The sequence below is a fragment of the Oncorhynchus clarkii genome, chromosome 27, assembly GCF_045791955.1.
Source record: "Oncorhynchus clarkii lewisi isolate Uvic-CL-2024 chromosome 27, UVic_Ocla_1.0, whole genome shotgun sequence".
Lineage (NCBI taxonomy): Eukaryota > Metazoa > Chordata > Actinopteri > Salmoniformes > Salmonidae > Oncorhynchus > Oncorhynchus clarkii.
Window position 1 is genome coordinate 40,378,648 of NC_092173.1, and position 16,592 is coordinate 40,395,239.

The 16,592-nt window shown below is 44.8% G+C and overlaps 1 protein-coding gene across 1 annotated transcript in view; it reads left to right on the forward strand.

Annotated features, from left to right (window-relative positions):
- LOC139385988 (DEAH (Asp-Glu-Ala-His) box polypeptide 36) overlaps positions 1-16,592 on the forward strand; it is a 58,827-nt gene that overhangs the window by 39,734 nt on the left and 2,501 nt on the right. Inside the window, exons 18-23 of the mRNA XM_071131304.1 lie at positions 338-610; positions 775-861; positions 981-1,064; positions 1,175-1,274; positions 1,451-1,538; positions 5,968-6,088. Coding sequence (XP_070987405.1) covers positions 338-610; positions 775-861; positions 981-1,064; positions 1,175-1,274; positions 1,451-1,538; positions 5,968-6,088 — 753 coding nt within the window. The remainder of the gene's footprint in view (positions 1-337; positions 611-774; positions 862-980; positions 1,065-1,174; positions 1,275-1,450; positions 1,539-5,967; positions 6,089-16,592) is intronic.

A 16,592-nucleotide genomic window follows, 5' to 3' on the forward strand; every position in this document is an offset into this window, starting at 1 on the left:
AAACTGTGGTGCACATTGGTGTTATAAACATCTTTCTATTTATTGTTATCACGGCAATTCATGAAATGTATTGCTGTATGGATAATTGTCCTTATCGCCCAGTTCTAACACACACACACTAATGTACTGGATCTAAAGGGAACAGTGACATAGTACAGCCTTGCTGAATCTGCTAGTGAAGAGTTGACTCACTGCTCTCTGTATCCAGATGGATTTCCTGGTCTAACGTTTAGACAGGTCTCTTTCCCATTTTGTTTCTGATCAAGTCAAGCTGTTGACTTTTCCCTAAGTAGTTTTTAATGTAGTTTGTCTAACTCTCTCTCCCCACTCCTTCTAGATCCTCAAGCTGGGTCCAATAGCAGAGTTCCTGAGGAAAGCTCTGGATCCTCCCACAGAGGAGGCTGTCACTCTGGCCATCACACACCTGATGGACCTCAATGCTCTGGACCGCTCAGAGGCTCTGACCCCGTTAGGGTTCCACCTGGCCAGGCTGCCTGTAGAACCTCACATCGGGAAGCTGATCCTGTTTGGAGCTCTGCTGGGCTGTCTGGACCCTGTCCTCACTATCGCTGCCTCTCTCAGCTTCAAGGACCCCTTCTTCATACCAATGGTAATCATACGCGTGATCGCAGGCGCACACACTCACATACATTTTAGGTACTCAAATCTCTCTGTCTCTCTCTCTGTTTCTCTCTCTGTCTCTCTGTCTGTCTCTCTGTCTCTCTCTGTCTCTCTCTCTGTCTCTCTCTGTCTCTATCTCTCTCTCTCTCTCAGGGTAAGGAGAAGATGGCAGACTTTAGGAGAAGAACTCTGTCCAGAGAATCAAAGAGTGACCACCTCACCATCATCTATGCCTTCACAGTAAGATCCTTTTTTCCCTCCTACATCATTAGAGGTCTCTCTCATCTCCTCAATGGAATAATATCAATGGTTCATTCTGTTTAAAGAATTGCTAACTTGACTGTGTGTTAATCTGTCAGGGCTGGGAGGAAGCTAAGCGACGCGGCTACAAGTTTGAACGAGAGTTCTGCTGGGACAACTTCCTGTCAGCCAATACACTCCAGGTGATTCTCATGGTCCACCAATCAGATATCACGCTCCACCATTGGGATGCAGCCTTGGCTTCATATTGAGATTAGTATCTAACCTGTCTTGTGTGTTTGTCTGTCTGTAGATGCTGCACAACATGAAGGGTCAGTTTGCCGAGCACCTGCTGGGGGCTGGCTTCACCAGCAGCAAGAACCCAAAAGACCCTGAATCTAACACAAACTCAGGTGAACTGGTTGGATATATTTTTCTACAATTTGCTAGTCTCTCTCACACCTTCTCTCACACTTTTCTCTCGATCATCTCTCTCGCTCCTATCTCTCTCGATCCTATCTCTCTCGCTCCTCTCTCTCTTTCCATGTCTCACTCTCTCTCTCCCTCTCTATGTGTCTCAATCCCTCAGATAATGAGAAGCTGATCAAGGCAGTGATAGTGGCAGGTCTCTACCCCAAAGTGGCCATGATCAAACCCAGTGGCAGCAAGAAGAGACCGTGAGTCAGCCTGGACCTACAGTAGCATACAGATATATAGATATACATACAGTTGAAGTGGGAAGTTTACATACACTTAGGTTGGAGTCATTAAAACTTGTTTTTCAACCACTCCACAAAGTTCTTGTTAACAAACTATAGTTTTGGCAAGTCGGTTAGGACACAAGTAATTTTTCCAACATTTGTTTACAGACAGATTATTTCACTTATAATTCACTGTATCACAATTCCAGTGGGTCAGAAGTTTACATGCACTAAGTTGACTGTGCCTTTAAACAGCTTGGAACATTCCAGAAAATGATGTCATGGCTTTAGAAGCTTCTGATGGGCTAATTTGACATAATTTGAGTCATTTGGAGGTGTACCTGTGGATGTATTTCAAGGCTTACCTTCAAACTCAGTGCCTCTTTGCTTGACATCGTGGGAAAATCAAAAGAAATCATCTTAGACCTCAGCAAAAAAAATTGTAGACCTCCACAAGTCTGGTTCATCCTTGGGAGCAATTTTCAAAATGCCTGAAGGTACCACATTCATCTGTACAAACATCTGTATAAACACCATATACAAAAGTGTATATATATCCACAGTAAAACGAGTCCTCAGCAAGGAAGAAGCCACTGCTCCAAAACCGCCATAAAGATGCCAGACTACGGTTTGCAACTGCACATGGGGACAAAGATCGTACTTTTTGGAGAAATGTCCTCTGGTCTGATGAAACTCTTTTGCCATAATGACCACTGTTATGTTTGGAGGACAAAGGGGGAGGCTTGCAAGCCGAAGAACACCATCCCAACCGTGAAGCACGGGGTGGCAGCATCATGTTGTGGGGGTGCTTTGCTGCAGGAGGGACTGGTGCCCTTCACAAAAAGATGGCATCATGAGGAAAGAAAATTAGGCGGATATATTGAAGCAACATCTCAAGACATCAGTCAGGAAGTTAAAGCTTGGTCAATGACCCCAAGCATACTTTCAAAGTTGTGGCAAAATGGCTTAAAGACAAAAAAGTTGAGGTATTGGAGTGGCCATCACAAAGCCCTGACCTGAATCCTACTGAAGAAGCATGTGCGAGCATCGAGGCCTACAAACCTGACTCAGTACCACCAGCTCTGTCAGGAGGAATGGGCCAACATTCACCCAACTTATTGTGGGAAGCTTGTGGAAGGCAACCCAAAACATTTGACCCAATTTAAACAATTTAAAGGCAATGCTACCAAATACTAATTGAGTGTATATAAACGTCTGACCCACTGGGAATGTGATGAAAGAAATAAAAGCTGAAATAAATCTCTACTATTACTCTGACATTTAACATTCTTGATGGTGTGGACAGTGAATTGTTACTAGGATTAAATGTCAGGAATTGTGAAAAACTGAGTTTAAATGTATTTGGCTAAGGTAAACCACCGACTTCGTGTGTGTATATAGATAATATATATTAGGACTCACATATAACACCCATTAGAAAACAGGGACAAGTGCTGATGAATTAACCAACATTTTGGTTAAATGATTTGCATTTTGTTCTGTTTTTATCGGTAAGCTCAATGCACCCATTGCACAGTTTCTCCAGATATAAATCAGATCCAGCCTGAACTGTGCGATTCAGTAGGGAGTTGTAGTTTCCAACAGGCCAATATTCTATATAGTTAAGCACATACCACATTGTAATTAACTACAATGACCATCATCCGTTGCGCATCTACTTGTCCAGTCTGTGTTTATTTTAAACCTGCTGCTATTGAAGAGGGAAGAGTGCGCGATCATGAGGGGGATATAGAGAGCAGCTGTTTCTTCACAAGGTATTTCTACCTGGAAAATACACTATCTAAGTGATTGATAGTTGGTACTCGGCAGTCTTAAAAGTACTGTATGCCTTATTTACATTGAAGAACAACAAAAATAGTGATTTTTGTCAGACAGAATAGGCAGCAGCTCTATAGAGATGAGATGATGACTTGGAATGAAATGATAAAGTCATCAAATAAAACTAATGTAATTTACACCAGACTGAAATATTTAATTAAAGTAAAGTAATGTGAATCAATTAATGTTAATTAAGCAATACGGCCCTAGGGGCTGTTGTATATAACCAATATACCACGGCTAAGGGCTGCTCTTACGCACGACGCAACACGGTTAATGTTTGTAAAAAAATAAAAGAATAATTGAATCCGAAAACCGTGGTTATTTAAAAAAGAATAATCAAACCAAAACTGAACCGAAAGCACTAATCGCTCGGCACTAGTACAGACAGACACTGGCAATGACAAGAGTGGACACCCCAGATTCTGCAGAGGGAAGTACAATTCACCCAGACCTGAAAAGTATTCTTTGTCAACTTCCTGTTGATTTATACCTGAGAAGGTCCCCCCCCCCCCCCCCAAGCCCAGGATGGATGGCAGACCATAAGCCCCAAACCCATTCCACCCAGACCTGAAACGTCTTTGTCAACTTCCTGTTGATTTATACCTGAGAAGGTCCCCCCCCCCCAAGCCCAGGATGGATTGCAGACCATAAGCCCCAAACCCATTCCACCCAGACCTGAAACGTCTTTGTCAACTTCCTGTTGATATATACCTGAGAAGGGTCCCCCCCCCCCCAAGCCCAGGATGGATGGCAGACCATAAGCCCCAAACCCATTCCACCCAGACCTGAAACGTCTTTGTCAACTTCCTGTTGATATATACCTGAGAAGGGTCCCCCCCCCCCCCAAGCCCAGGATGGATGGCAGACCATAAGCCCCAAACCCATTCCACCCAGACCTGAAACGTCTTTGTCAACTTCCTGTTGATATATACCTGAGAAGGGTCCCCCCCCCCCCCCCCAAGCCCAGGATGGATGGCAGACCATAAGCCCCAAACCCATTCCACCCAGACCTGAAACGTCTTTGTCAACTTCCTGTTGATTTATACCTGAGAAGGGTCCCCCCCCCCCCAAGCCCAGGATGGATGGCAGACCATAAGCCCCAAACCCATTCCACCCAGACCTGAAACGTGTTTGTCAACTTCCTGTTGATTTATACCTGAGAAGGGTCCCCCCCCCCCCCCAAGCCCAGGATGGATGGCAGATCATAAGCCCCAAACCCATTCCACCCAGACCTGAAACGTCTTTGTCAACTTCCTGTTGATTTATACCTGAGAAGGGTCCCCCCCCCCCCCCCCCCCAAGCCCAGGATGGATGGCAGATCATAAGCCCCAAACCCATTCCACCCAGACCTGAAACGTCTTTGTCAACTTCCTGTTGATTTATACCTGAGAAGGGTCCCGTCCCCCCCCAAGCCCAGGATGGATGGCAGATCATAAGCCCCAAACCCATTCCACCCAGACCTGAAACGTCTTTGTCAACTTCCTGTTGATTTATACCTGAGAAGGGTCCCCCCCCCCCCCAAGCCCAGGATGGATAGCAGACCATAAGCCCCAAACCCATTCCACCCAGACCTGAAACGTCTTTGTCAACTTCCTGTTGATTTATACCTGAGAAGGCCCCCCAAGCCCAGGATGGATGGCAGACCATAAGCCCCAAACCCATTCCACCCAGACCGATGCATCAATAACTCATCATAACACGTAGCAGACAGCTGCAGAATACACCTTCGAGCCTTGAAGCAGTGCACTGATATGGTTTAAAAACAGTGGTATTGAGATTCAAACTTTGGCCAAATATCAATAGTCATGAAACTGTATTATGTTGCTATGGACAATATCACACACATCTGTCTGTAAAGGATGTACACACACACACACACACACCTGTCTGTAAAGGATGTACACACACACACACACACACACACACACCTGTCTGTAAAGGATGCACACACACACACACACACACACACATCTGTCTGTAAAGGATACACACACACACACACACACACCTGTCTGTAAAGGATGCACACACACACACACACACACACACACACATCTGTCTGTAAAGGATGTACACACACACACACACACACCTGTCTGTAAAGGATGCACACACACACACACACACACACACATCTGTCTGTAAAGGATACACACACACACACACATCTGTCTGTAAAGGATACACACACACACACACACACATCTGTCTGTCTGTAAAGGATACACACACACACACACATCTGTCTGTAAAGGATACACACACACACACACACACATCTGTCTGTAAAGGATGTACACACACACACACACACACCTGTCTGTAAAGGATGCACACACACACACACACACACACACATCTGTCTGTAAAGGATACACACACACACACACACCTGTCTGTAAAGGATGCACACACACACACACACACACACACATCTGTCTGTAAAGGATACACACACACACACACATCTGTCTGTAAAGGATACACACACACACACACACACATCTGTCTGTAAAGGATGTACACACACACTAATGCCCCCCTCCCCACCTCTCTTCTCCAGGGTGAGGGTGTATACCAAAACCGATGGGAAGGTGTGTATTCACCCCAAGTCAGTGAATGCTGAGGAGACCCAGTTTAACTACACATGGCTCATCTATCACCTCAAGATGAGGACCAGCAGTGTGAGTATACAGTACAGCATACTGTGACGACCCTGAATTTGTCTGAACCGTCTGTGCTTCTCCTTCCAATACGGGCGCTTCCCCTTTTTAATCAATATTTTCTCTGGTAGGCACAACCTACCTGGCACCCCTACAAACAACAACCTCAAGTTAAAACTGTGACATAGAAAATGGCACCCCAGATGGGACCTCTTTCAACATTGAGAAATAACCAAAGCAAATATTTTTGTGCAGATTGTGTGTTATTTAAAACAATGGATTCACCCCACAGAAAATGTGTCCATCCATATCGTACCTGTCAATGGGAATACACAGGGTCATTCTGACCATCGAGCCTCCATATCATACCTGTCAATGGGAATACACAGGGTCATTCTGACCATCGAGCCTCCATATCATACCTGTCAATGGGAATACACAGGATCATTCTGACCATCGAGCCTCCATATCATACCTGTCAATGGGAATACACAGGGTCATTCTGACCATCGAGCCTCCATATCATACCTGTCAATGGGAATACACAGGGTCATTCTGACCATCGACCCTCCGTATCATACCTGTCAATGGGAATACACAGGGTCATTCTGACCATCGAGCCTCCGTATCATACCTGTCAATGGGAATACACAGGGTCATTCTGACCATCGAGCCTCCATATCATACCTGTCAATGGGAATACACAGGGTCATTCTGACCATCGAGCCTTCGTATCATACCTGTCAATGGGAATACACAGGGTCATTCTGACCATCGAGCCTCCGTATCATACCTGTCAATGGGAATACACAGGGTCATTCTGACCATCGAGCCTCCATATCATACCTGTCAATGGGAATACACAGGGTCATTCTGACCATCGAGCCTCCATATCATACCTGTCAATGGGAATACACAGGATCATTCTGACCATCGAGCCCCCATATCATACCTGCCGATGGGAATACACAGGGTCATTCTGACCATCGAGCCTCCATATCATACCTGCCGATGGGAATACACAGGGTCATTCTGACCATCGAGCCTCCATATCATACCTGCCGATGGGAATACACAGGGTCATTCTGACCATCGAGCCTCCATATCATACCTGTCAATGGGAATACACGGGATCATTCTGACCATCGACCCTCCGTATCATACCTGTCAATGGGAATACACAGGGTCATTCTGACCATCGACCCTCCATATCATACCTGTCAATGGGAATACACAGGGTCATTCTGACCATCGAGCCTCCATATCATACCTGTCAATGGGAATACACGGGATCATTCTAACCATCGAGCCTCCATATCATACCTGTCAATGGGAATACACAGGGTCATTCTGACCATCGACCCTCCGTATCATACCTGTCAATGGGAATACACAGGGTCATTCTGACCATCGAGCCTCCATATCATACCTGTCAATGGGAATACACAGGGTCATTCTGACCATCGAGCCTCCGTATCATACCTGTCAATGGGAATACACAGGGTCATTCTGACCATCGAGCCTCCGTATCATACCTGTCAATGGGAATACACAGGGTCATTCTGACCATCGACCCTCCGTATCATACCTGTCAATGGGAATACACAGGATCATTCTAACCATCGAGCCTCCATATCATACCTGTCAATGGGAATACACAGGGTCATTCTGACCATCGACCCTCCGTATCATACCTGTCAATGGGAATACACAGGGTCATTCTGACCATCGAGCCTCCATATCATACCTGTCAATGGGAATACACAGGGTCATTCTGACCATCGACCCTCCGTATCATACCTGTCAATGGGAATACACAGGGTCATTCTGACCATCGAGCCTCCGTATCATACCTGTCAATGGGAATACACAGGATCATTCTGACCATCGAGCCTCCATATCATACCTGTCAATGGGAATACACAGGGTCATTCTGACCATCGAGCCTCCGTATCATACCTGTCAATGGGAATACACAGGGTCATTCTGACCATCGAGCCTCCATATCATACCTGTCAATGGGAATACACAGGGTCATTCTGACCATCGACCCTCCGTATCATACCTGCCGATGGGAATACACAGGATCATTCTGACCATCGAGCCTTCATATCATACCTGTCAATGGGAATACACAGGGTCATTCTGACCATCGACCCTCCGTATCATACCTGTCAATGGGAATACACAGGGTCATTCTGACCATCGAGCCTCCATATTATACCTGCCGTCGAGCTGACAATTCAAATCATAATGTGAATGGAGATATTGGAGTTGATTTTGGCCAGAGCCCTGGGAATCTGAATGGGTCTGGACCACAGGCCACAGGAGGTCTAACCAGTTACTCACTTATTGACTTGGACATAAAATTTGATTTGATTTTGAGCTAGCCCTCCCTCTGACACCCAACCTTTCTCCATTATTCTGGTTTATCTCCAGAGGTCATAATTACATACATTTCTGGCAAATTAGTTCGCAACAAGCCAGGCGGCCCAAACTGTTGCATATACCCTGACTCTGCATGCAATGAACGCAAGAGAAGTGACACAATTTCCCTAGTTTAATATTGCCTGCTAACCTGGATTTCTTTTAACTAAAAAAATATACTAAAAAATATACTTCTGTGTATTGATTTTAAGAAAGGCATTGATGTTTATGGTTAGGTACATTGGTGCAACGATTGTGATTTTTTCGCAAATGTGCTTTTGTTAAATCATCCCCCGTTTGACGAAGTTGGCTGTCTTTGTTAGGAAGAAATAGTCTTCACACAGTTCGCAATGAGCCAGGCGGCCCAAACTGCTGCATATACCCTGACTCTGTTGCACAGAATGCATGAGAAGTGACACAATTTCCCTAGTTAGAAGAATGAACTATGAACTAAATATGCAGGTTTAAAAATATATACTTGTGTATTGATTTTAAGAAAGGCGTTGATGTTTATGGTTAGGTACACGTTGGTGCAACGACGGTGCCTTTTTCACGAATGCGCTTGTTAAATCACCCGTTTGGCGAAGTAGGCTGTGATTCAATGATAAATTAACAGGCACCGCATCGATTATATGCAACGCAGGACACGCTAGATAAACTAGTAATATCATCAACCATGTGTAGTTAACTAGTCATTATGTTCAGATTGATTGTTTTTTATAAGATACGTTTAATGCTAGCTATTACCTTATCTTGGTTCCTTGCTGCACTCGCATAACAGGTAGTCAGCCTGCCACGCAGTCTAAAGCTTAACTTCTTGTTATTCCAGCCGCGGTGTCAGATTTAAAAAAGCCTTTACGGCGAAAGCACACCATGCGATTATCTGAGGACAGCGCCCCGCATACAAACACATGAAAAACATATTTCAACCAGGCAGGTGCGACACGAAAGTCAGAAATGGCGATATAAAAAATGCCTTACCTCTGATGATCTTCTTCTGTTGGCACTCCAAAAGGTCCGAGTTACATCACAAAAGGTCCTTTTGCTCGATAATGTCCTTCTTTGTATCCATAAAAATTCAGTTTAGCTGGCGCGCTTCATTCAATAATCCACGTGGTTTCCCTCCATCAAAATGCATACAAAATGAGTCCCAAACGTTACTAATAAACTTTTCCAAACAAGTAATACGTAAATAAACTATCAAATTTAAGACAGAGAATCGTTATTGTCTTTACTGGAGGAAACACTACAGCCAAAATGGGAGCCACCTAGAAAAACAAACATTTCTGGCTCATTTTCCAACAACCAGCCTGAAAATCTTTCTAAAGACTGTTGACATCTAGTGGAAGCCCTAGGAACTGCAATCTGGGAGGACTTCACCTTATAATAAAAGTGAATAGGGGGGGGGGGGTTGGTTTGTCCTCAGGGTTTTGCTTGCCATTTCAGTTCTGTTATACTGACAGACATTATTAGAAACTTTAGAGTGTTTTCTATCCAAATCTACCAATTATATGCAAATCCTCACTTCTGGGCCTGAGTAATAGGCAGTTTACTTTGGGCACGCTTTTCATCCAGACGTGAAAATACCGCCCCCTACCCTAGTGATGTTAATCTGTCGACCTCTACTCTTTATGGTTGTGTGGTAAAATAGTTGATATTTTGATTGTATGATTGAGACTGGGTTTACGCTACACTTGTATGAACGGACAAACATTGTGTGACTAAGGTCACTTGAGTTTACTGAACGCTTTACCGGGCTGGACTCTTTTAGGCCCGAGGCACGGGACTTTTCTTGAGGAACCAGAGCTCGTTGTTTGTTACATTATTGTTTGTGTGTGATCATTTATGTTGGTAATACAACCCATGCAAAATAAGTTGTTTTGAAGTTATTTCCAATGTTTTAAGGGTTTATAAAAAGTGAATTTCCAGACTGACTTTTACATGAGTCGTTGGTGTGGACTTGACAGACCAGAAGGGACTCATTCCCTCCCAAACCAAAAGGAGAAATCAATATTTTCTCTGGTAGGCACAACCTACCTGGCACCCCTACAAACAATAACCACAAGACAAAACTGTTACAATACATACAGCATGCATACACAGTACAGCATGCATACACAGTACAGCATGCATACACAGTACAGCATGCATACACAGTACAGCATGCATACACAGTGCAGCCTGCATACACAGTACAGCATGCATACACAGTACAGCCTGCATACACAGTACAGCCTGCATACACAGTACAGCCTGCATACACAGTACAGCATGCATACACAGTACAGCCTGCATACACAGTACAGCATGCATACACAGTACAGCATGCATACACAGTGCAGCCTGCATACACAGTACAGCATGCATACACAGTACAGCATGCATACACAGTACAGCATGCATACACAGTACAGCCTGCATACACAGTACAGCCTGCATACACAGTACAGCCTGCATACACAGTACAGCATGCATACACAGTACAGCCTGCATACACAGTACAGCATGCATACACAGTACAGCATGCATACACAGTACAGCATGCATACACAGTACAGCATGCATACACAGTACAGCCTGCATACACAGTACAGCCTGCATACACAGTACAGCCTGCATACACAGTACAGCCTGCATACACAGTACAGCCTGCATACACAGTACAGCCTGCATACACAGTACAGCCTGCATACACAGTACAGCCTGCATACACAGTACAGCCTGCATACACAGTACAGCCTGCATACACAGTACAGCATGCATACACAGTACAGCATGCATACACAGTACAGCATGCATACACAGTACAGCCTGCATACACAGTACAGCCTGCATACACAGTACAGCCTGCATACACAGTACAGCCTGCATACACAGTACAGCCTGCATACACAGTACAGCCTGCATACACAGTACAGCATGCATACACAGTACAGCATGCATACACAGTACAGCCTGCATACACAGTACAGCCTGCATACACAGTACAGCCTGCATACACAGTACAGCATGCATACAACACTGTTGCACCATTTGCCACAAATTAACCTTACAGAGATGGTTCACTCAAATCAGTTTGTCAGTACTTGTTTTCCTATTGCAAATTAGTACCAATCTTTTGATATATGCATGCTCCTGATTCATGCAGTAGGATACACACACCAGAGGGTGAGTGATAGATACTTCATCCTGATTCATGCAGTAGGATACACACACCAGAGGGTGAGGGATATGGACTTGGATGAGTGGTTGTGAGTTCCACAGTGTTGTTTGTGACCGTTTCACTGAGTTGGCAGGTTAAAGGTTAACTCTGGTCCCATTTTTAGACTTGATTAATATTTGATTAAACCAGTGGCTTTCAACTCCCTCCCAAAGTCCCTGGCACATCCAAGCTCCCGGGCAGTACCAGAGAAGAAGAACAGTCAATGCCAGCCTCTCTCTGTCCTCTCTCTACCCTGCCGCACTGAATGTTATCAGTTAGAGGAGGGATGGGTTATTGACTGTGGAAATGTGTTTTAGGAACTCAGTCGGGATCTCAACTTACTTTTGAGAGTTAGAATAGTAGAATACACAAGGTGCAATTTAGAAATATGGTTGTGCCTCCTCCTGAGCTGTGCCACAAGAGATCCTGGTTCGAGTCCAGGCTCTGTCGCAGCCGGCCGAGACCCGGGGAGACCCATGGGGCGGCGCACAATTGGCCCAGCGTCATCTGGGTTATAGGAGGGTTTGGCCGGCAGGGATGTGCTTGTCCCATCTCATGTGGCGCCTGGGCACAATGCACGCTAACACGGTCGCCAGGTGTACGGTGTTTCCTCCGACACATTGGTGCGGCTGGCTTCGGGATAAGCAGGCATTGTGTCAAGAAGCAGTTCGGCTTGGTTGGGTTGTGTTTCGGAGGAAGCACGGCTCTCGACCTTCGCCTCTCCCGAGTCCGTATGGGAGTTGCTGCGATGAGACAAGACTGTAACTACCAATTGGATATCACAAAAAAGGTGTAAAAGTATTTAAAAAATTAAAAAGGCTATATGGTTGTGCATCAGCAGTTTCTCTTATGTCAGTCACTCAATTAGCCATGTCAGCTAACATATTTTAGATTGTTAAGTTAGTCTAATGGCCAGCTATCTAAACTTGTAGTAATCATGGTTGAATTACCAACCAGGGGGGGGCCCATTGATTTTGTTAGTCTCTCTCACTCAGGTTTGCAATTTGTAATATGGCAAAATGTGTAGAATTGCATGAAATTAACTAATACTTCAGTTTTTTCTCTCATTGTCAAGTGGGGACGCTACATTTTTGTGCTTAGGGCCCCCAGAAGGCTAGGGCCGGCTCTTAATGCAGGTGTGGGTATGCAGACCTGCGAGGCACTGTGGCCCCTTATGAGTGGAGATTGTTTTGTGGCACCCACCCCCAGCAAAGTTGCCCATCCCTGTTAGATAGAGGTGCTTTTCTTTCTCGTCCGACTGTCTTTCTGGTCCGGCTGTGAAAGGGAAACCTAGCCAGTCCAGTGATGCGAGCCTAGCAGACGAGCTAAATACCAACACTGAACCATGCATGAGAGTAATTCACATACCGCCCCAACAGATCCTCAGATGTCACAACCTCTATTGCACTCCACACTGCCCTTTCCCACCTGGACAAAAGGAACACCTACGTGAGAATAATGTTCATTGACTACAGCTCAGCGTAGTCGCCACACCATAGTGCCCTCAAAGCTTATCACTAAACAAAGAACCCTGGGACTAAACACCTCCCTTTGCAACTGGATCCTGGACTTCCTGACGGGCAGTCCCCAGGTGGTGAGGGTAGGCAACAACATGTCTGCCACTGTGACCCTCAACACGTGGGACCCCTCAGGGGTGCGTGCTTGGTCCCCTCCTGTACTCTATGTTCACCCGCCTCTGCGTGGCGTACGACTCCAACACCATTGTTTAGTTTACAGATGACACGAAGGTGGTGGGCCTGATCACAGCCTACAGGGGAGGTCGTCAGAGACCTGGCAGTGCTGTTCGTGGACTGCAGGAAATGATGGGGCTGTAGTAGAGATGGTTGAGAGCTTCAAGTTCCTCGGTGTCCACATCACTAAGAATCTATCATGGTCCACACACACACCAACAGAGTTGTGAAGAGGGCAAGACAACGCCTCTACCCCTCAGGGGGCTGAAAAGATTCAGCGTGGGCCCTGAGATCCTCAAAGTTCTCCAGCTGCACTTTGGTGGAAATGTAATATTCATTACATACTATACTGTTTAATTAGACACACTATGCTGTTTTTACTTAGCGCAATTCCTGCCGATCGTAAACACAGCTGGCCACATACTGCTGTCGCATTCAAGCAGCTCATACATCTGTACACTCAGATTCATACAAGACAAGCCTGTATCAGCAAAAATACTAACATATAACAATGGATAATTTTATGTGGGAAGTGCAGGGAAGAACAGAGAAATGGTGGATATCAGCTATCTTGGGCTATATCGACGAGCTCTTTTCCCAGGGCCTGTTTCTGCACATTTGCTAACTCTTACAAAGATACAAGGATATACAGTGCCTTGCGAAAGTATTCGGCCCCCTTGAACTTTGCGACCTTTTGCCACATTTCAGGCTTCAAACATAAAGATATAAAACTGTATTTTTTTGTGAAGAATCAACAACAAGTGGGACACAATCATGAAGTGGAACGACATTTATTGGATATTTCAAACTTGTTTAACAAATCAAAAACTGAAAAATTGGGCGTGCAAAATTATTCAGCCCCCTTAAGTTAATACTTTGTAGCGCCACCTTTTGCTGCGATTACAGCTGTAAGTCGATTGGGGTATGTCTATCAGTTTTGCACATCGAGAGACTGAATTTTTTTCCCATTCCTCCTTGCAAAACAGCCTGAGCTCAGTGAGGTTGGATGGAGAGCATTTGTGAACAGCAGTTTTCAGTTCTTTCCACAGATTCTCGATTGGATTCACGTCTGAACTTTGACTTGGCCATTCTAACACCTGGATATGTTTATTTTTGAACCATTCCAATGTAGATTTTGCTTTATGTTTTGGATCATTGTCTTGTTGGAAGACAAATCTCCGTCCCAGTCTCAGGTCTTTTGCAGACTCCATCAGGTTTTCTTCCAGAATGGTCCTGTATTTGGCTCCATCCATCTTCCCATCAATTTTAACCATCTTCCCTGTCCCTGCTGAAGAAAAGCAGGCCCAAACCATGATGCTGCCACCACCATGTTTGACAGTGGGGATGGTGTGTTCAGGGTGATGAGCTGTGTTGCTTTTACGCCAAACATAACGTTTTGCATTGTTGCCAAAAAGTTCAATTTTGGTTTCATCTGACCAGAGCACCTTCTTCCACATGTTTGGTGTGTCTCCCAGGTGGCTTGTGGCAAACTTTAAACGACACTTTTTATGGATATCTTTAAGAAATGGCTTTCTTCTTGCCACTCTTCCATAAAGGCCAGATTTGTGCAATATACGACTGATTGTTGTCCTATGGACAGAGTCTCCCACCTCAGCTGTAGATCTCTGCAGTTCATCCAGAGTGATCATGGGCCTCTTGGCTGCATCTCTGATCAGTCTTCTCCTTGTATGAGCTGAAAGTTTAGAGGGCCGGCCAGGTCTTGGTAGATTTGCAGTGGTCTGATACTCCTTCCATTTCAATATTGTCGCTTGCACAGTGCTCCTTGGGATGTTTAAAGCTAGGGAAATGTTTGTATCCAAATCCGGCTTTAAACTTCTTCACAACAGTATCTCGGACCTGCCTGGTGTGTTCCTTGTTCTTCATGATGCTCTCTGCGCTTTTAACGGACCTCTGAAACTATCACAGTGCAGGTGCATTTATACGGAGACTTGATTACACACAGGTGGATTGTATTTATCATCATTAGTCATTTAGGTCAACATTGGATCATTCAGAGATCCTCACTGAACTTCTGGAGAGAGTTTGCTGCACTGAAAGTAAAGGGGCTGAATAATTTTGCACGCCCAATTTTTCAGTTTTTGATTTGTTAAAAAAGTTTGAAATATCCAATAAATGTAGTTCCACTTCATTGTATCCCACTTGTTGTTGATTCTTCACAAAAAAATACAGTTTTATATCTTTATGTTTGAAGCCTGAAATGTGGCAAAAGGTCGCAAAGTTCAAGGGGGCCGAATACTTTCGCAAGGCACTGTAGTTTCTATAAGAGGTGAAAGACAGCTCTGTTCATTAAGCTTTTCAACTCTGACTATTCTTAGTGATGGTTGATTGCTTCATTTTTGCTAATCTTATAATAAAATGTGTTGTTTGAAAGAATCTGCAGTCTCTCCTCCTATAGAATTTCTCTGACAGCACCCCCTACCTATATGTACATATCTACCTCAATTACCTCATACCCCTGCACATTGACTCAGTACTGGTGCCCCGTGTGTATATTGCCAAGTTATTACCTCATACCCCTACAAATTGACTCAGTACTGGTACCGTGTGTGTGTATATAGCCAAGTTATTACCTCATACCCCTGCACATTGACTCAGTATTGGTGCCCCGTGTGTATATAGCCAAGTTATTACCTCATACCCCTGCAAATTGACTCAGTATTGGTGCCCCGTGTGTATATAGCCACGTTATTACCTCATACCCCTGCACATTGACTCAGTATTGGTGCCCCGTGTGTATATAGCCACGTTATTACCTCATACCCCTGCACATTGACTCAGTATTGGTGCCCCGTGTGTATATAGCCACGTTATTACCTCATACCCCTGCAAATTGACTCAGTATTGGTGCCCCGTGTGTATATAGCCAAGTTATTACCTCATACCCCTTCAAATTGACTCAGTATTGGTGCCCCATGTGTATATAGCCACGTTATTACCTCATACCCCTGCACATTGACTCAGTATTGGTGCCCCGTGTGTATATAGCCAAGTTATTACCTCATACCCCTGCACATTGACTCAGTACTGGTGCCCCGTGTGTATATAGCCAAGTTATTACCTCATACCCCTGCACATTGACTCAGTACTGGTGCCCCGTGTGTATATAGCCAAGTTATTACCTCATACCCCTGCACATTGACTCAGTACTGGTACCCCGTGTGTATATTGCCAAGTTATTACCTCA